The 22143-nt window shown below is 41.6% G+C and overlaps 1 protein-coding gene across 1 annotated transcript in view; it reads right to left on the bottom strand.

The window, feature by feature from the left end:
- The window catches only part of pik3ca (phosphatidylinositol-4,5-bisphosphate 3-kinase, catalytic subunit alpha), a 54271-nt gene that overhangs the window by 20294 nt on the left and 11834 nt on the right, over window positions 1–22143 (bottom strand). The window contains exons 3-5 of the mRNA XM_060941552.1: window positions 20115–20533; window positions 13943–14152; window positions 5412–5662 (exon numbers count right to left, since the gene is read on the bottom strand). Of these exons, the coding sequence (XP_060797535.1) occupies window positions 5412–5662; window positions 13943–14152; window positions 20115–20466 (813 nt within the window). The 5' untranslated portion in view covers window positions 20467–20533. The remainder of the gene's footprint in view (window positions 1–5411; window positions 5663–13942; window positions 14153–20114; window positions 20534–22143) is intronic.

The raw sequence follows: 22143 nt of genomic DNA, 5'->3' as shown, positions 1-22143 counted from the left end.
TAAATGAGCCTTGGCCCAGAGAAGACGTCTGCGCTTCTGGATCATGTTTAGATTCGGCTTCTTCTTTGAACTATAGAGTTTTAGCTGGCAACGGCGGATGGCACGGCGAATTGTGTTCACAGATAATGTTCTCTGGAAATATTCCTGAGCCCATTTTGTGATTTCCAATACAGAAGCATGCCTGTATGTGATGCAGTGCCGTCTAAGGGCCCGAAGATCACGGGCACCCAGTATGGTTTTCCGGCCTTGACCCTTACGCACAGAGATTCTTCCAGATTCTCTGAATCTTTTGATGATATTATGCACTGTAGATGATGATATGTTCAAACTCTTTGCAATTTTACACTGTCGAACTCCTTTCTGATATTGCTCCACTATTTGTCGGTGCAGAATTAGGGGGATTGGTGATCCTCTTCCCATCTTTACTTCTGAGAGCCGCTGCCACTCCAAGATGCTTTTTTATACCCAGTCATGTTAGTGACCTATTGCCAATTGACCTAATGAGTTGCAATTTGGTCCTCCAGCTGTTCCTTTTTTGTACATTTAACTTTTCCAGCCTCTTATTGCCCCTGTCCCAACTTTAAGATGTGTTGCTGTCATGAAATTTCAAATGAGCCAATATTTGGCATGAAATTTCAAAATGTCTCACTTTCGACATTTGATATGTTGTCTATGTTTTATTGTGAATACAATATCAGTTTTTGAGATTTGTAAATTATTGCATTCCGTTTTTATTTACAATTTGTACTTTGTCCCAACTTTTTTGGAATTGGGGTTGTAGATCCGCTTGCTTTTTTTTTGGGGGGGGGGGGGGGGGAGAAGAGATATCAACTGGCTTCTCTCTATGACTATGTCTCTGTGTCATGCTTTCTGCAGCCTGTAGCTCACCAAACAAAATACACCATCGCCTGCACAAACCATACGCATCATATTTTTGTTTACTGTGCAATTTTTTTCAGACTTTTATAGAAAGAGGGAATTTAACTGCATTTGCACCAATTGTTTACAGATGAATTACCAAATTGACAGGATTCGACTGGATGCACAACATGATGACCTAATTTTTCACTGGCTCTAATAACAGCTGCAGGGAGCGTTCCTTTATTTTAATTTTTCTTTTGTTGAAACAAGAATTTGCTTTCGTGTCACATTTTCCCACAGTTTCCATGTTACGTTTTATCATTTGCATTTATCAGCATTTTTGCTTCTCAGCAGTCCTTGTCCCAATCATAAAGGGCCCATAACCCACTTTTGGGTCACAACCCACCCATTTAGAAACATTGCTTTATGCAATACAATTAACTGGCAAAAGATGAACATGGTTTGCCTCACACTTTTGAGCTCAAGTGTATGGAGAACATAAATGAGGTCATTCCAAGTTTTGACCTCCCACTTCCGAGGCAAGTCAAATACAGCGTATTATATAGTTATATATTCACTTACAAATGAAGCGTATAGACGATGTTCCAACGTCTGCCTTTAACATAACCTACACACAGCTTCCCAAACAGTATCTGAAAGAAATTTCTCCAGCACACTGATTGGCATGCTGTTTGTCTGCCATCTAGTGGCAGTATTAAAAATAATAACAGAGAAGGTGGAAATGATGAACAATAGCTAAGACATTCGCTACAAAAGATTAATTGTAGGTTACTCATAATGCTCACAGGTGAGAAGAAGAAATGCATGTTATATTACATAATACCTTTTTTTTTAAAGTTTGTATTTGTGACAGTATGGTTAAGGTTCTCAACAGTAGTGCAGCTGTTGCTATTACTTAGTAACCCATGGTCAGCAGAGTGATATAGGTTTGGTGAAGACAGTTTTGGGGAGAGGGAAAAAAAAAACACACACAAAAAAAAATTCAACCAATGCAGTTTTGATTCTGCGATTCAACTGTTGTGTGTGTATATGTTAATCAAATGTACTATGCACTGACAGGCTCTGGTTGAAATTATGTATTCTCTGAGGTGACTGGCATAGTACTATTTTCTCAGAATATAGTACTATGCCAGTCACCTCAGAGAATCCATAATTTCAACCAGAGCCTCTCAGTGCATAGCATATTTGATTATTATTCTATCCACATTCACTGGATATGAGCAATCGCGCGCTCCGATTGGCTACTCTACTACTAGGCTATCAGCTCATATAGAGTACCGTGAGTAAAATGGCAGCACATGTTGCTGACAGTGTTGCCAGATTGGGCAGTTTTAAGTGCATTTTGGCGGATTTGAACATATTTTGGGCTGGAAAACATCAGCAGTATCTGGCAACACTGGTTGCTGAACCAACTGAGGATGATATAAAAACTCTACTTGAAAACAAAACCCCAAATAATATTAAAAAAAAGCAGCAACAAAATACGGAATTAAAGTATTTGATGGTAAGAATGCAATTTTTTTCAAGAATTATTATTATAGCATTTTTCACAAACTGCTACTGTCATTCCACTGATGTGTTTACAGTTTTCATCTTTAAGCAGTACAGTCTGTTAAAATTTTTTCGACTGGTTGAACTTGGAACATTTTCACTTTTTTTTTTTTTTTTAGAAATTTTGAAGCAATTTTTTTTTGATAAAATGTATTTTCATTGATCGAATGTTGATGTAAATCTTGTCAAATCTGAATATCTTACTAAGCATGTATGCAATGTCACGTGTCCACTAAGCGGAAATGATTTTGTTGGACATTTTGTATAAAGTTTTTATTTATCGAATTGGGGGGGGGGGGGGGGGCACCTCAATCATTCCACTCAATCTCATCATACATGGCTTATATCGAGGTGCATAGTGCCAAGTCGGCTAGCTATCAGCTCACGTACGACTCAATTTCATGGAATAATTGTTAAATATCCCTCATCAAAAAAATTCAAAACTTGCAAAAAAACAAACCACACAACAAAAAAAAAGTGTTAATTACAAAGAATTAGAAATTAATCTGAAAAAAAAAATCACTAGGCATGATCATGATACATACATCCACACACTGACAGTAATGATCGCAGAGCCACAGCTGTGACTCGAGTCAACCGTTTAGCCTGAAATTGTGATGTCAGTTCATGGTATATCCAGGATATACCATGACTGACTCACACCATATCCTTTTTTTTTTTTGGGACATCACGAGATACATTGCTTAGTCAAATGGTGGAACTATTTCATAATCACGTGAGCCATCCTTGGCCAATCCCTGCATGGGAATTTTTTGATGAGGGGGATATATATATATATATATATATATATATATATATATATATATATATATATACACACATATATATATATATATATATATATATATATATATATATATATATATATATATATATATATATATATATTTATTTATTTATTTATTTCTGCATAAATATGACCTAAAACATCATCAGATTTTCACACAAGTCCTAAAAGTAGATAAAGAGAACCCAGTTAAACAAATGAGACAAAAATATTATACTCAGTCATTTATTTATTGAGGAAAATGATCCAATATTACATATCTGTGAGTGGCAAAAGTATGTGAACCTTTGCTTTCAGTATCTGGTGTGACCCCCTTGTGCAGCAATAACTGCAACTAAACGTTTCCGGTAACTGTTGATCAGTCCTGCACACCGGCTTGGAGGAATTTTAGCCCATTCTTCCGTACAGAACAGCTTCAACTCTGGGATGTTGGTGGGTTTCCTCACATGAACTGCTCGCTTCAGGTCCTTCCACAACATTTCGATTGGATTAAGGTCAGGACTTTGACTTGGCCATTCCAAAACATTAACTTTATTCTTCTTTAACCATTCTTTGGTAGAACGACTTGTGTGCTTAGGGTCGTTGTCTTGCTGCATGACCCACCTTCTCTTGACATTCAGTTCATGGACAGATGTCCTGACATTTTCCTTTAGAATTTGCTGGTATAATTCAGAATTCATTGTTCCATCAATGATGGCAAGCCGTCCTGACCCAGATGCAGCAAAACAGGCCCAAACCATAATACTACCACCAGCATGTTTCACAGATGGGATAAGGTTCTTATGCTGGAATACAGTGTTTTCCTTTCTCCGAACTTAACACTTTTCATTTAAACCAAAAAGTTCTATTTTGGTCTCATCCATCCACAAAACATTTTTCCAATAGCCTTCTGGCTTGTCCACATGATCTTTGGCAAACTGCAGACAAGCAGCAATGTTCTTTTTAGAGAGCAGTGGCTTTCTCCTTGCAACCCTGCCATGCACACCACTGTTGTTCAGTGTTCTCCTGATGGTGGACTCATGAACATTAACATTAGCCAATGTGAGAGAGGCCTTCAGTTCCTTAGAAGTTACCCTGGGGTCCTTTGTGACCTCGCCGACTATTACACGCCTTGCTCTTGGAGTGATCTTTGTTGGTCGACCACTCCTGGGGAGAGTAACAATGGTCTTGAATTTCCTCCGTTTGTACACAATCTGTCTGACTGTGGATTGATGGAGTCCAAACTCTTTAGAGATGGTTTTGTAACCTTTTCCAGCCTGATGAGCATCAACAACGCTTTTTCAGAGGTCCTCAGAAATCTTCTTTGTTTGTGCCATGATACATTTCCACAAACATGTGTTGTGAAGATCAGACTTTGATAGATCCCTGTTCTTTAAATAAAACAGGGTGCCCACTCACACCTGATTGTCATCCTACTGATTGAAAACACCTGACTCTAATTTCACCTTCAAATTAACTGCTAATCCTAGAGGTTCACATACTTTTGCCACTCACACATATGCAATATTGGATCATTTTCCTCAATAAATAAATGACCAAGTATAATATTTTTGTCTCATTTGTTTAACTGGGTTCTCTTTATCTACTTTTAGGACTTGTGTGAAAATCTGATGATGTTTTAGGTCATATTTATGCAGAAATATAGAAAATTCTAAAGGGTTCACAAACTTTCAAGCACCACTGCATGTATGTATAGAATATATATATATATATATATATATATATATATATATATATATATATATATATATATATATATATATGTAGTAACAATGTTACACTAAAATCGTCTACGCCACATTATTGCACTAAAATTATGTCAAAATCACTCATGGTGCCACAAAGAGACTGCGTGAGCAAGAAGTCACTCCAAATTGTGAGGCTGGGGTAAAAGAGGAAGCTGATTCATTGTTACAGCAAATTCTGAAACTGGTTCTGTGGCAGAACTGAGCAAATACCAGAGGAGAAAAAAAAGGAAGAAAAAGAAATTCAAGCGTCTCTTAACTGAGAAAAACAACATTGTTCTTTCTTTTGCAGCTGATGTTAAAGAAGCCACTGATTACAGTAACAAGCTAATTATGAAAATAAGTTGACATGGGTTTTAAAGCAGGACAGAGAAGTGTGTTTAAGGAAAATGAAGCAATGAATGTAGTTATTGAGAATTGTGTACCTTATACTGACTGATAGGGTACTTTTCCAGCAGGTACTCGTCACAGCCACACACTTTGAGGATGTACTTGCCCTGGTATTCCTGCACACACATCTTCAGCTGCTCGGCAGTCAACAGCATGCTGCGAGTCTTTTTCCTGATGGCTTCTGCTATCACCTGCTCAGGTACACAGTCGTGGTTGATCTTCAGTGTGTACTTCTGTTTGTCATTGTTGGGTGACACAATAACCCAGATGACCACGATAATCTGACCTGGATACAAAAGTTGAAAAACATACTTCAATCTAACCAGAAGAGAGAGATTTAAGATGTGGAATTTTTGCCATTTTTATAAATATGGCTGACCTTTAATTTAATCAATGAATGGTAACAGGATACTCCAGAAGAATACTATCTAGTGCATGGACAATAATTTCAAGGTCTCCTTGTACTGAGAAAGCAACCAGTCACTCAAAACTCACTTATAATGGGAATCTAGGGCTGATTGCCAAAATCTCATCTCATCTCATTATCTCTAGCCGCTTTATCCTGTTCTACAGGGTCGCAGGCAAGCTGGAGCCTATCCCAGCTGACTACGGGCGAAAGGCGGGGTACACCCTGGACAAGTCGCCAGGTCATCACAGTGATTGCCAAAATATTTTCAATAAATTGACTATTGTAAATGACTATACTCAACAAACCCACAACTAAGAAAAAAAAAAATCTCCCTAGTTCTGAACCAGATTTCGATGCCTTTCCACTTCTGTTTGCCAGTTTTCTCTTTCCGGCACGCCATGCAGCCAATGAGGATGCTAGTTAATACAGTACATTTTGAAATTAGGGTTAAAGTGAACTGGAAATGCTGATGTGGATGCTTAAATCAGTCAAGGCAGAAAGTATTCCCCACCTCGTGACATCAACATCACTAACATTCTCCACCCATAATTTTCATGTTGAGGATTTTGTCAAGTCAAGTTTATTTGTATAGAGCTTTTAACAATAAACATTGTCGCAAAGCAGCTTTACAGAATTTGAACGACTTAAAACATGAGCTAATTTTATCCCTAATCTATCCCCAGTGAGCAAGCCTGTGGCGACAGTGGCAAGGAAAAACTCCCTCAGATGACATGAGGAAGAAACATCGAGAGGAACCAGACTCAAAAGGGAACTCATCCCCATCCGGGCAACAACAGACAACATGACTATAACATTAAGAGTCCTAACATAAAGTCAGCTTTGTTGATGCTATATTTTGTCACCATCTGCTGTGATTTTAAAGTAAATCAACAAGAATCATCAGGAGATGACATATCCTCCCAGCCCCCACGTGAAACCCCACTCCAAATTTTCCTAAGTTGGAATGGTTGCCATGGAAATATGGGAAAAAATAAATCACAGAAATCCCAAAATGTCAAAAGGCACAACTTCTCTAGTCACTTAACTGTCAGGTTTCGTGAAAAAAAAATCCTAGTAGTTTTTGAGTTATGCTCCGGAAACTAAAATGTTTACAGACGGACAGACAGACACATGGAGTCGATAGCTATATTCCCACACATGATATGCTGGTGGGATAATAAAAACGGTGTTACTGGAAGTCCGAATAAATAACAGTAATACTACATTATACGTATTTAACACATAACTGGCAAGCAAAAATGCATTGTTTTATTTGTGGTAAAAGTGTTTAGAATACTGAAATGTATGGGATAGTGCACGAATACATTCAACAGAATAGTTTTATGTAGAAAACACAATGCACTATTATTTTAGTCAATACAATAAAAAATATGTTCAAATATAATTTTACTTCACACTGTCACAGTTCCCAGCAAAGAAAGGCACTGTGCTGAATACTGCTGCTTCACTGCATTCATGTGCTCAAAATATTGATAATGCATACTGTAAAGATACAATGGGGTTCCCCCCCCCCCTCCTATTTTCTTTAAAACTACCAGTCCAAAATATACGGCTCAAAAATCAGGCTGGTTTGTTGGTAGACTTCACAGAGCTCTGCTTTTATAACATTGGATATTTCTGAAATATCAACTGAAAAACAGAAATAACAGTCGAGGAATGTGTCCCACATTGTCTACCCTCTGGCCATTTAAAAAAATTGTCATGAATTTTTCAGCATTTTGTGCAATTTTCTGTTAAATATAATACCACTTGCCTACAAAGATTTACAACGTAAACAACACTATGAACAGAAATCTGAAAATAGCTTCCAGCACAAATAATGCAGAAAAGGTAAATGTCAGGTAAAAATATGCGATTCACATTAATATTTACCAACTGCCCTTTTATTATAAGTGGCTTTTCTATTCTTCACACAGTACAGGAAACGTATTCATGGTCATCACAGATGCAGCGGATACAGCCTAGGCTGACAAATGTGGAGTATTACTTTGAGAGAGCTAAATACATGAAGTTTGTTGTGTATACAACCCCAATTCCAAAAAAGTTGGGGCACTGTGTAAACTGTAAATCAAAACAGAATGTGATAATTTGCAAAATCATGGAAACCCCATATTTCATTGAAAATAGTACAAAGACAACATATCAAATGTTGAAACTGAGAAATTTTATTTATTTATTGCTCATTTTGAATTTGATGTCAGCAACGTGTTTCGGAAAAGTTGGGACAGGGGCATGTTTCCCACTGTGTTGCATCACCTCTACTTTTAACAACACTCTCTAAACATTTAGGAACTGAGGAGACCAATTACTGTAGTTTTAAAAGAGAAATGTTGTCCCATTCTTGCCTGATATACAATTTCAGTTGCTCAACAGTTCGGGGTCTCCTTTATCATATTTTGCACTTCATAATGTGCCAAATGTTTTAAATGGGAGACAAGTCTGGACTGGGCGGCACGGTGGTGTAGTGGTTAGCGCTGTCGCCTCACAGCAAGAAGGTCCTGGGTTCGAGCCCCGGGGCCGGCGAGGGCCTTTCTGTGTGGAGTTTGCATGTTCTCCCCGTGTCCGCGTGGGTTTCCTCCGGGTGCTCCGGTTTCCCCCACAGTCCAAAGACATGCAGGTTAGGTTAACTGGTGACTCTAAATTGACCGTAGGTGTGAATGTGAGTGTGAATGGTTGTCTGTGTCTATGTGTCAGCCCTGTGATGACCTGGCGACTTGTCCAGGGTGTACCCCGCTTTTCGCCTGTAGTCAGCTGGGATAGGCTCCAGCTTGCCTGCGACCCTGTAGAAGGATAAAGCGGCTAGAGATAATGAGATGAGATGAGACAAGTCTGGACTGCAGGAAGGCCAGTTTAGCACCTGGATTTTTTTTACTGTGGAGCCATGCAGTTTAAATATGTGCAGAAAGTGGTTTAGCATTGTCTTGTTGAAAAAGGAAAGACTTCCCTGAAAAAGATGTCACCTGGTTGGCAGCATATTGCTCTAAAAGGTGTATAAATCATTCAGCATTAACGGTGCGTTCCCAGATGTACAAGTTACCCATGTCTCGTCTCATTTTCATCCGCTTATCCGGGGCCAGGTCACGGAGGCAGCAGTCTGAGCATGGAAGCCCAAACTTCCCTCTCCCCAGACACCTCGGCCAGCTCCTCGGGAAGAACACCGAGGTGTTCCCAGGCCAGCTGAGAGACATAGTCCCTCCAGCATGTCCTGGGTCTTCCCCGGGGCCTCCTCCCGGGGGGACATGCCTGGAACACCTCCCCAGGGAGGCGTCCAGGAGGCATCTGAAAGAGATGCCCGAGCCACCTCAGCTGATTCCTCTCGATGTGGAGGAGCAGCGGCTCTACTCCGAGCTCCTCCCGAGTGACTGTGCTTCTCACCCTAAGGGAGCGCCCAGCCACCCTGCGAAGGAAACTCATTTCAGCCGCTTGTATCCGCGATCTTGTTCTTTCGGTCATTACCCAAAGCTCATGACCATAGGTGAGAGTCAGAACGTAGATTGACCGGTAAATCGAGAGCTTCGCCTTTTGGCTCAGCTCCTTCTTCACCACAATGGACCGGTAAAGCGACCACATCACTGTGGAGGCTGCACTGATCCACCTGTCGATCTCACGCACTATCCTTCCCTCACTCGTGAACAAGATCCCGAGATACTTAAACTCCTCCACTTGAGGCAGGACTTCTCCACCAACCTGGAGAGGGCAAGCCACCCTTTTCCGGTCGAGAACCATGGCCTCGGACTTGGAGGTGCTGATTCTCATCCCAGCTGCTTCACACTCGACTGCAAACCACCCCAGTGCATGCTGAAGGTCCTGGTTTGAAGAAGCCAACAGGACTACATCATCATCCGCAAAAAGCAGAGATGAAATCCTGTGGTTCCCAAACAGGATTCCTTCCGGCCCCTGGCTGCGCCTAGAAATTCTGTCCATAAAAATTATGAACAGAACCAGCGACAAAGGGCAGCCCTGCCGGAGTCCAACATGCACTGGGAACAGGTCTGACTTACTGCCGGTAATGCGAACCAGACTCCTGCTCCGTTCATACAGGGACTGGACAGCCCTTAACAAAGAGCCCCGAACCCCATACTCCCAAAGCACCCCCCACAAAATACCATGAGGGACACGGTCGAATGCCTTCTCCAGATCCACAAAGCACATGTGGACTGGTTGGGCAAACTCTCATGAACCCTCGAGCACCCTATGAAGGATATAGAGCTGGTCCAGTGTTCCACAACCAGGACGAAAACCACATTGTTCCTCCTGGATCCAAGGTTCGACTATTGGCTGAATTCTCCTCTCCAGTACCCTGGAGTAAACCTTCCCAGGGAGGCTGAGAAGTGTGAGTCCCCTATAATTGGAGCACACTCTCCAGTCCCCTTTCTTAAAAAGAGGGCCCACCAGCCCAGTCTGCCACTCCAGAGGCACTGTCCCCGACCGCCATGCGATGTTGCAGAGGCGTGTCAGCCAAGACAGCCCCACAACATCCAGAGACTTGAGATACTCAGGGCGGATCTCATCCACCCCCAGTGCCTTGCCACCGAGGAGCTTGCAAACCACCTCAGTGACTTCAGCTTGGGTAATGGACGAGTCCACCTCTGAGTCATCAGCCTCCGCTTCTTCAATGGAAGACGTGACTGTGGGATTGAGGAGATCCTCGAAGTATTCCTTCCACCGCCCGACAATGTCCCCAGTCGAGGTCAACAGCTCCCCACCCGCACTGTAAACAGTGTTGGCAGAGTACTGCTTCCCCCTCCTGAGTCGCCAGACGGTTTGCCAGAATTTCTTCAAGGCCGACTGATAGTCCTCCTCCATGGCCTCACTGAATTCCTCCCAGTTCTGAGTTTTTGCCTCCGCAACTGCCTGAGCTGCGGCACGCCTGGCCTGCCGATACCCGTCAGCTGCCTCAGGAGTCCCGGAGGCCAACATGGCCAGATAGGACTCCTTCTTCAGCTTGACCGCGTCCCTTACTTCCGGTGGGGTTCAGGGATTGCCATCACGACAGGCACTGGAGACCTTGCGGCCACAGCTCCGAACAGCCGCGTCTACAATGGAGGTAGAGAACATGGTCCACTCAGACTCAATGTCCCCCGCCTCCCTCGGAAGCTGGGAGAAGCTCTCCCGAAGGTGGGAGTTAAAGACCTCCCCAACAGAGTGCTCGGCCAGATGTTCCCAGCAGACCCTCACCATACGTTTGGGCCTGCCAGGTCTGTCCGGCTTCCTCCTCCGCCAGCAGATCCAACTCACCACCAGGTGGTGATCAGTTGACAGCTCAGCCCCTCTCTTCACCTGAGTATCCAAGACATAGAGCCAGAGATCAGATGAAACGACAACAAAGTCGATCATCGACCTCCGACCTAAGGTGTCCTGGTGCCACGTGCACTTATGGACACCCCTATGCTTGAACATGGTGTTCGTTATGGACAAACCGTGACTAGCACAGAAGTCCAATAACAAAACACCACTCGGGTTCAGATTGGGGAGGCTGCTCCTCCCAATCACGCCCCTCCAGGTGTCACTGTCGTCGCCCACGTGAGTGTTGAAGTCCCCCAGTAGAACAATGGAGTCCCCAGTCTGAGCACCTCTCAGTACCTCTCCCAGGGACTCCAAGAAGGCCGGATACTCTATACTGCTATTCAGCCCGTAGGCACAAACAGCAGCAAGAGCCCTCTCCCCGATCCGAAGGTGCAGAGAGGCGACCCTCTCGTTCACTGGGGTAAACTCCAACATGTGGCAGCTGAGCTGGGGAGCTATAAGCAAGCCCACACCAGCCCACTGCCGCTCACTGTGGGCGACTCCAGAGAAGTGGAGAGTCCAGCCCCTCTCGAGGAGCTGGGTTCCAGAGCCCAAGCTGTGCATGGAGGTGAGCCCGACTATCTCTAGCTGGTACCTCTCAACCTCCCGCACAAGCTCAGGCTCCCCCCCAGCGAAGTGACATTCCATGTCCCAACAGCTAGCCGCTGTGTTCGGGGATCAGGTTGTCGAGGCCCCTGCCTTTGACTGCCGCCCAATCCACACTGCACCGGCCCCCTACGGCTACCTCTGTGGGTGGTGAACCCACAGGAGGTCGGGCCCACGTCACTACTTCGGGCTGAGCCCGGCCGGGCCCAGTGGGCAAAGGCCCGGCCACCAGGCGCTTGCATACGAGCCCCAACCCCGGGCCTGGCTCCAGGGTGGGGCCCCGGCTGCGCCATACCGGGCGACGTCACGGTCCTTGTTCTTTTAATATCCATAAGGGGTTTGGTGAACTACTCTTAGTCTGGCCTGTCACCTAGGACCTGTCTGCCTTGGGAGACCCTAACAGGGGTGTAATGCCCCCGACAACATAGCTCCTAGGATCATTCAAGCACACAAACCCCTCCACCACAATAAGGTGGCAGTTCTAGGAGGGGAGTTACCCATGTCATGTGCACTAATGCACCCCCATATCATCACAGCTTTTGAACTGTGCACTGATAACTAGCCAGATGGTCTCCTCTCCTCCTTAGCCTGGAGAACGTGGTGTCCATGATTTCGAAAAAGAATTTCTACTTTTGATTCATCAGACCTCGGGACAATTTTCCACTTTGCCTCTGTTAGGATTTAAAGCCATGATTTAAGTTAGTTTTATAGCTGCAGAATGTGATTTAGGATTGTTAGACTTTATGAATTTAATATTTTAGTCTCTTAGATCCTATTCCTGTATAATTTCCTGTAAAGTTACTGTGTGACCTTCCTCCGGTGGAGAAGACACACACTTCTTTGCTAGACTAGACATAAACATGTCTTTGTTTAAAATTGTCGTAAAAAAAAAAAAAATCTCACGCTTTGACGTGCATAAATGCTGAGTTGCTGAGTTGTTAAAAAACATCCGTTGATATGAAATATATTGCTTATTAAGATGTGTTTTGCTCAGTCCAAGGTTTACTGACCTAGTCACTGTTGTCATAGTCTGACATCCTACAACGCACACACACACACACACATAGCTGCATATCCACACAGACACACACATAGACAGATATCAAACAGTGATGTCATTTCATCCACACAGATAAGACACACATAAAATCCCTGTATTCTCTCGTTGTATTGGGGGACTTGTGAATAAAGATTGCGAACTAAAGATTGTGGGGTTCCTTTCTTTTTTCTGCGACTCACCCCCAGACGTCTGGGTGACACGAGGGGACTGATCTCAAGATGGTGAGGGCCAGAGGTGAAAAAACCTAACAGCCTCAGTCCATCGTAAAAGAGCTCAGGCCCAGAGAAGATGGCAGTGTTTCTGAATATTGTTTATATCTGGTTTTAACTTGCATTTGTGGACGCAGTAATGAAGTGTTTTCACAGTCGATGGTTTTCTGAAGTGTTCCTGAGCCCATACAATGGTTTCCACTACAGACACGTGTCTGCTTTTAATGCAGTGTCTCCTGAGGGCCTGAAGATCACAGGCATCCAGTGTCAGTTTTCAGCCTCGTCTCTTACATACAGAGATTCCTCCAGATACTCTGAATCTTTTAATGATATTATGGACCATAGATGATGTGATCCCCAAATTCGTTGCAATTTTACATTGAAGAGCAATATTCTTAAATTGTTGCACTGTTTGTGCAACAATTTACAGAGCGACGAACCCCTCCCCATCTTTACTTCTGAGAGACTCTGCCTCTCTGGGATGCTCTTTTTATACTAAATCATATTACTGACCTGTAGCCAATTAACCAAATTAGGGTTGTTTTTTTTTTTTTTTAGGATTACACAACTTTTTCAGTCTTTTGTTGCCCCATCCCAACTTTTCTGAAACGTGTTGCTGACATCAAATTCAAAATGAGCATATATTTTTCAAAAAACAATAAAATTTCTCAGTTTCAACATTTGACATGTTGCTTTTGTACTATTTTCAATGAAATATAGGGTTTCCATGATTTGCAAATCTTCACATTCTGTTTTTATTTATGCTTTACACAGTGTCGCAACTTTTTTTGAATTGGACTTGTATATCCTTGTGCACCAATGCCAAAGGAACATTTACTAGAATGGAACAAATTAAAATCACATGCTTCATAACTGAAAAGGAACAATCTGTTTACTCAATTTGAGTTTGAAAATTGGAAAAAATAAACAACATATGCCATCAAACACGTTATGTGTAACACTCATGTTTCCTACCTTTGTCTAATTTGCCAAAAATGTGCTTTGGAAGCTCTGGTGAAGACTCCACATTGGGAGGGTAAACATATAATGCACGACTATGGGACCCATTGGCATCTCGGAGTTCTACGGAGTCTTTGCAGACATTAAGTATATTTCGCCTGAAGTCCTGCACTTCAGGATCCTTCACTAGATCAAACTCGCACACAGGCATGCCAATTGCAAAACCTGAAACACAGAACAAGTAGAGAGCTATTAGAAAAAAAAAATATATATATATATATATTTTTTTTTAAACATGGGTTGGTTAGTATCTAAACTAAGTTAAAGGTTAATGTGAAATGGGTGAGTACAAGAGGCAAAAAACAAACATTTGTTGTTTGTGAATTATGTCCAAGATACTCTTCTTGTATGTGAACACCCTTACCATCTTAGTTTTTGCTTCCCCTTTAACTATATTGCTTGTATTAAAAATGCCATACATTATACCTGATTATAGGTGAGAATTGTATGTTGATATTTGAAGTGTTGTCCACAGTTACATTGTTTGCATGAGTGTGCTACTGTTAAACAAGAATTTCACTGTAGACAAAACAAAAAAACCCATTCTGTATATCTACAAAGATAAACTTGTACCCTATTCACACTCGCACTGAAAATAGTTTATTTATTGCTATTATGCTGTAATGGTGTGTTGGAACGGGAGCAAAGCAGTAAAGTCAAAATGTTAATCTATCCCCTGGCAACCTAGTAACAATAATGATAATCTTTTGTCAGTGGGAGTTGAAACCATTGGATTAACATGTTGTAACCAGCTGTGATGTTGCTGGCAGCGATGTAAATAATGATACAGTGATATTGTGATGGAACCACTGACACCTACATAATCTGAATACCCATACTGCATCACTAAAGTGACTGGTGGCAAATTCAAAACAAAAAGGAAAGAACATATCCAGCCATGTCTGCTGATATGGCCCCACGAACGATACATCATATCTGGTTTCACACATTTTTTGGAGGTTTGCGCTCTGTACTGGTAGCATCCCATTTACACCGTGTTCCAAATTATTATGCAAATGATGTTTTTCTCTGATTTTCCTAAATGGTCGATGCAAATGACAGTCAGTATAATTTTCAAGGTCATCAACCGTTAGAGTATAAATCGAATTTTATTGAACAAACCTACCAATGATAACAGTATTAAAAAAAAAACTCAAAATGCACTGTTCCAAATTATTATGCACAACAGAGTTCCAAAACATTTTATAGGCTGTAAAGAACTGAAAATGGTAATTTGTTGAATTTGCAGCATTAGAAGGTCATATTTACTGAAATAAAAAGCTATTTCAATCAAAAAACATCTTAACAGGCCAAGTTACACGTTAACATAGGACCCCTTCTTTGAGATCACCTTCACAATTCTTGCATCCATTGAACTTGTGAGGTTTTGGAGAGTTTCTGCTTGAATTTCTTTTCAGGCTGTCAGAATAGATAGTTTTCACATGACGTCACAGAGTTGGGGATTCCCTAGCGGCGGCCATCTTGCGGGTCAAGCTTACCGTACGGGTCACTGAGCACACATTGTAACGCGTGAGTACAAAGTCTTCAAAAGAACCCAAGCAGGCTATTTAAAGCTAGCAATGGTGCACACCTGTTGTATTCACGGCTGTCGTAATAGGTCAGATGATGACGTCAAGCGGAGCTTTTATGGAATTCCCACTGTACGGGAGCACAAAGGCAAGCAAACAAACTCAGCATACAAAAGGAGAAATCTATGGCTTGCGAGAATCAACCGCAAGGATTATCAGCCTTCCAAACACAGCAAAGTCTGCTCCGATCATTTTATAACTGGTAAGTTGTTTAAATAAACAATCAATTGTGTTTAAGTTTGTTTTTGGAAACCAAAACATCATGTGAACAATCTCTGGAGAATGCCTAACTGGAACCGCTGAGTGTACGTTTACATTGTAATGTACACTTAATATCGCTCGTTTGTCACGTTTCTATTTGAAACTTGTCACTTCACTCACGCAAGGGTCATTTTTGAAAAACATTTTAGGTCTATTCTGTATGATTTGATTTGTGTTTGGGATGCAAACAGCGCGCCTTTTGGCGGATGCCGCCTGAATCGCGCAGATCCGATTTTTTTTTTTAGGGGGGGCGTTGGAGTGTCTGATTATAATTTCAAAGTAAATTCCGTATTAAAATTACTAAATAAGCAAATCCGTTACAGTCAATGAAACAGGAAGTATAAGGATGAGAAAAAAAACAGTTTAAATCGGAAAGCTGCGCACATTTGCGCAGCTCGAGCGGTGTGCAGGACTGTGCAAATGTGCGCAGCTTTCCGATTTAAACTGTTTTTTTCTCATCCTTATACTTCCTGTTTCATGGACTGTAACGGATTTGCTTATTTAGTAATTTTAATACAGAATTTACTTTGAAATTATAATCAGACACTCCAACGCCCCCCCCCCAAAAAAAATCGGATCTGCGCGATTCAGGCGGCATCTGCCAAAAGGCGCGCTGTGAATATATAAAGTTGTATATATCAGGCAGCCTTTAAAGTTTGATGAAGTCAGTTTCAGGCTTTGGAGCAGGCTTTGGCAGTTTCAGGCTTTGGCAGCCCTGCATAGTCACTTGAAAATGCATCTTTGTCCACTTCATAGGGGTCAATTCCCCCAATCAAGGCCAGTTTGGCTGCATACCGTTGTCGTGAGATGTCGTCTAATGTATCTATATACTTCTGTTTGCTTGATTTTGCCGACATTGATCTTTATTTTAGAAAACTGACTATATAACTTCATAAATTCGTCCGAGATAACGTAGCCGGTAGTGGCGATGGTCCGTTTTGTTTGCCCTGCAAGATGGCGGCTGGGGGGGTGTTCCCCGGAATGCCGTGACGCCAGTGAAAACTATCTATAGCCTCCCAGAGCTGCTGTTTTGATGTGAACTGCCTCCCACCCTCATAGATCTTTTGCTTGAGGACACTCCAAAGGTTTTCAATAGGGTTGGGGTCAGGGGAGGATGGGGGCCACACCATGAGTTTCTCTCCTTTAATGCCCATAGCAACCAATGACACGGAGGTATTCTTTGCAGCATGAGATAGTGCATTGTCATGCATGAAGATGATTTTGCTACGGAAGGCACGGTTCTTCTTTTTGTACCATGGGAGAAAGTGGTCAGTCAGAAACTCTATATACTTTGCCAAGGTCATTTTTCACACCTTCAGGGACCCTAAAGGGGCCTACCAGCTGTCTCCCCATGATTCCGGCCCAAAACATGACTCCGCCACATCTTTGCTGATGTCGCAGCCTTGTTGGGACATGGTGGCCATCCACTACTCCATCCATCTGGACCATCCAGGGTTGCACGGCACTCATCAGTAAACAAGACTGTTTGAAAATTAGTCTTCATGTATTTCTGGTCCCACTGCAACCGTTTCTGCTTGTGAGCATTGGTTAGGGGTGGCCGAACAGTAGGTTTATACACAACTGCAAGCCTCTGGAGGATCCTACACCTTGAGGTTCGCAGGACTCCAGAGGCACCAGCAGCTTCAAATACCTGTTTGCTGCTTTGTAATGCCATTCTAGCAGCTGCTCTCTTAATCCAATGAATTTGTTTGGCAGAAACCTTCCTCATTATGCCTTTATCTGCACGAACCCGTCTGTGCTCTGAATCAGCCAAAAATTTCTTCACAGTACGATGATCACGCTCAAGTTTTCGTGAAATATCTAGTTTTCATACCTTGTCCAAGGCATTGCACTATTTGACGCTTTTCGGCAGCAGAGAGATCCTTTTTCTTTCCCATATTGCTTGAGACCTGTGGCCTGCTTAATAATGTGGAACGTCCTTCTTAAGTAGTTTTCCTTTAATTGGGCTCACCTGGCAAACTAATTATCACAGGCGTTCGGGATTGATTTCAGTGATCCAAAGAGCCCTGAGACACAATACCGTCCATGAGTTTAATTGAAGAACAAAAAATTTAATCTTTATGGCACTTAAATCCAATTTGCATAATAATTTGGAACGCGGTGTAATACAGTTAGACGGGAATACATGACACCCTTTGCTTTACTGTTATGGAGGACTGACTGGGAATGGAAATTTGTTATTGATCCCGTGTTGTTTTTACCTGATACATTAATGGGTTTCGTATGTGAAAGGGACTTTAATCTCAGCTTAATCACAGGCCGTAGTGTCCGATATCGTTTATACACATCTCTGGGCCACAAGCTTCAGAATCTTAAAGGTTGCGATCTTAGCTTTATGCATTTCTGTATATTCCATGCACTGGTTTGCAGCAGGATAAATAAAATACATATATATTATTTACCAGCTGGGAAGTCCGTATCATGAAATACCATGACCGAGGTCTTGAAAATACTGACCGAAGCCTCTGGGCCGAGGTCACGGTATTTCATGATACAGACCAACCTTAAGCTGGTAAATATATTATACATACATATATATATTTTTTTTTTTCCTTTACCAAGTTCTAACAGAAAATGAGAGCACCCGAAAGGGAAACCATATTTCAGATCGCACTGGATACTTCTCTGGAAAGACGTGAATGAGGAAGGCTCGTATACAGCCATTTTTCTTTGTTGCGGACATGCAAAAGTTGCACAGCAACATGTTTAGTACTTCGCCAGGTACGTCTTCCACTGTTCGACCTTCATTTAAGGTTTCGACAGAACTTCCCAAAGACATTGAGGTCGTAGGTCGTCTTTTTTGTTGTATTTTCTGCCCTTTGCTCCTCAGTAAACTGCTGGATTTGCTTGGCGTTAGCAACAGTTACAGGTTTTCGGCTTTTTCCTGAAATGCTTCCTTTTATTTCGTCTTTCTCAGGGTAGTAAAACTCGCTTTCGCTGTGAACACTGTCGTTATCGCTATCCATGCTGTAAAATTAATGCTATTATACTGAGAAATGCAAAAATAAATGTTGACAAAAAATTGCTACTATGTTTGTTGTCATCGTGAACGAACGAGTCGCCAAAGGTCCATAACCGGGGTCCAGATCGTAGGATTCCGGAACGCTCGTGAGCCAATCAGAGTGTACGATTTGATGGAAACCGGACCGTGAAAAAAATAATGTGCAGAAATGAGCATTCTGAAGCAATATATAGTCACTGACTTGGGGAAAAAATATCATGAAAATACAACTTCATGGAACTCCATCTTCAAACATTATTAAAGCATTTTTCATATTTGCTGATAAGTACTGGTCAGTGGTTAGATATTTGTTCAACATGAAATTCCCTCTTTCTGTTAAAGCAGGCAGTTCTTAATCAGTTTTGTTGACGAATCACATGCATCTTTCTAGCAAATGATACAAGTCTGGATTTCAAGATTACAGTTAAATTCACACTTCTCCAATAACTTGCAGTGCGTTTGTGATAAATATAAGATGATAAATTGCTGACAGATCAGTGCTTTCATTCTTTAAGGGGTACCAAATATAATATATACAGTTGCTGATGTGACAAAGTAACGTATTCTTAAGTATTCTATCAAATTTATATACTAGAAAACAACGAAATATCTTGGTAATTGTAAATATAATAGTCGGTACGCTAAACGGCACAAGAGTCGCCATTTTTAAAAGACCGTGACGTCAGCCCTACCCACTGCACTAGGAGAGAAGCGTGTAATCATGGCGTCGGGCGCATTAAGTGAAAGCGACAGCTCTGTCGAATCATACGAAGAGATCCCGCAAAAGACACGTCTGGAGGATCGTTATGCTTTCCATCGGTCCTGTTATTACACCCGAAAGCAACACACTGTGGCATTGTGTAGCCGATCACTTACAATTCATCCTACTTTCCGATTCACACGTGCTAGTCCCAACCTCAATGAGCCAACACAACTGGGCACATACATACGTCATGAGTGTTACGCAGAGAAAATGAACGTGCATTCTGATTGGATAAAATTAATATCATATCATGGCGGGCTGTTCAAACTGCGGAAATAGTTTGCTCGAGCTACTTTCAAAACACTATAACTTTCCAACCTTAGAACAAAAAACTTTTGTAAGTCTTGAATAAGGTTCGTTAATGTGTGTTTTATTGTTATATTTACTCTATATATTGCCCTCTGTTCCCCTTTAAGTTTGAATTCCTTGTATAACAAACAATTATTACCATAATTAGTAGAAGAGAGAGAGAGAAAAAAAAAAAGTCCCTACCAATTTCCCGGTTGAGAATTTTCTCCTCTCTGTTTCCCACAGGCTCGATGACTTTTAAAAAAGGCTGGAAGAGCCTGAGATCACAGAGTCTCCTGGTCTCATCATAAAACTCTTCCCGCTCAGCTTCCTGTGTTACGCTGACGAAGATGTATGAGGCTTCCTCTTGCAACAGGTGGTGGAGCGGGAACTTTCGTGCTTCCTTAAACAGTTCATGTTTGATGGTAATAAGTGTGGCCTCACGGAGGCACTCCAGGGTTAGGATCATGCCATTGGGCAGCAAACAGTCCACCAAAATCCTGGGGGGCATCAAATGGATGCCCCATAATTCTCCAGACGATGGCCTTGGAGGCATGTTCTCTAGTTCTCACAATTGTCCAATTTCAAATAATACACTTTAAATGATTTAACTTCTTTATCCCCTGCGGAGAGAAAATAGTTGAACATTTATACATGCCATTTGGTGCTTGTTGTAGATATCTCATGCATGTTTTATTGCATTTACTACATTATGTTTCCACCCAGATTTTGGGCTTGTTTCGTTCATTCATGCAGAAGTAATTTGAACAGTGCAGATAAACATTATGCAATGTAAGGATCTTCTTTGCTGACTTGCAGAAAAAGATCACCTTTCACCGCCACCCCCAACAGTTTTCCAACAATGATTTCTATTATGGAGTGCACTATAAATGATCACGGACATAAAGGTAAAAACATACATACTAAATAAAATTCAACTAAGCAAGAAGAACTGTGTCCTAGATACCAGAGGCAATGTATTCATCATCACTGTCAGAGGAAAACCCAATAAACGAGATCAAACGACAGTCAAATCAGTTCACGATTAAATGTACACATTCACAAGGTCTTCTTGATAAAACTATAACAACAACACCATAATGACTTTTTTTTTTTTTTTACAAACGATAAGGAACGTGCCATCAAAACTAATGGATAAGTGATTTCAATTTCTCAAAATTGGAAATACACAGCTTCTGTACATCAAATCAGGGTCTAAAATTTAAACACGTCCTGACCAAGAAACCTAAGAACACCTGTCCGAGCCTGATGCGTCCAGACCAAACACAGCAAGTTCTGAATGTAAACCACCAATATAGCCTATGAAGATACTGTCTGAACCCAAATATTACTCATCAGCAACCAAACCTGACATTTCTAAAATGACCTGAACTTGAGCACTCATTAGAGTTCCAGTAAACAAACTGAAATAAATAAATGCTGACCCACAAACTACAAATTTAACCTAGCTCTAACATGGCTGTTACTCATTTAATCATAGAAGTCCATTCCCGTTTATATTATATTTATATTGCGATCTCCAATGACACCTAAGTGAGAAGAATGCGAGGACACAAAGCAGCAGACCTTAACACGCATTTACGCAAGTGACTATTATGCACTCGAATTAAACGAATCAACAGCTGTATCCGATTGTGTCATCCTCCATTTTCATATTTGTGTCATGTGAATAATTAACTTTGTACTTGATAAAGCATGTGCATTGCATTTAATAAACTAATATTTTACCACTGTGTACTTATAAGGTACAATTAACAACGTAATATGTAAGTTGATTTCTTTCCTGTTATCTGAGATAGTAAATGATTATCCATTTTATTAGGCCTATGCAGTGGGTAATTATTAGAAGCATTGATAAATTTTATTATTCAAAATGAATATGCATTTCTTTGTTTAGTTCCATATGATAAACAACTTTAGTGTAGCGCTGGGTCATGACTCGATGTCCGACATAAAACGTGGGTCCTGAAGAAAAAACCGGTTGAGAACCACTGGAGTGAAATATATTTACATTCACAAAATGATGAACTGTATAGTCAGATTTAGAGATTTAACAAGCTAATATGTCTGAGTGTTCATGCTATGAGCAGCCATATTGATTTGACGGCACTTGCTGAAAAAGAAACGCCCGATCCTTTGGTGGGTCAGAGCCCTCTTCGGCAGAAATGAAATGAAGGTTGAGGAGGCCATCCCAAGTTGATGAGTAGGAATT

Source organism: Neoarius graeffei, chromosome 15 (assembly GCF_027579695.1).
Source record: "Neoarius graeffei isolate fNeoGra1 chromosome 15, fNeoGra1.pri, whole genome shotgun sequence".
In the NCBI taxonomy this organism is placed as follows: domain Eukaryota; kingdom Metazoa; phylum Chordata; class Actinopteri; order Siluriformes; family Ariidae; genus Neoarius; species Neoarius graeffei.
Note: the sequence above shows the minus strand (reverse complement) of the source record. Positions and strands in the feature narration are given on the sequence as shown.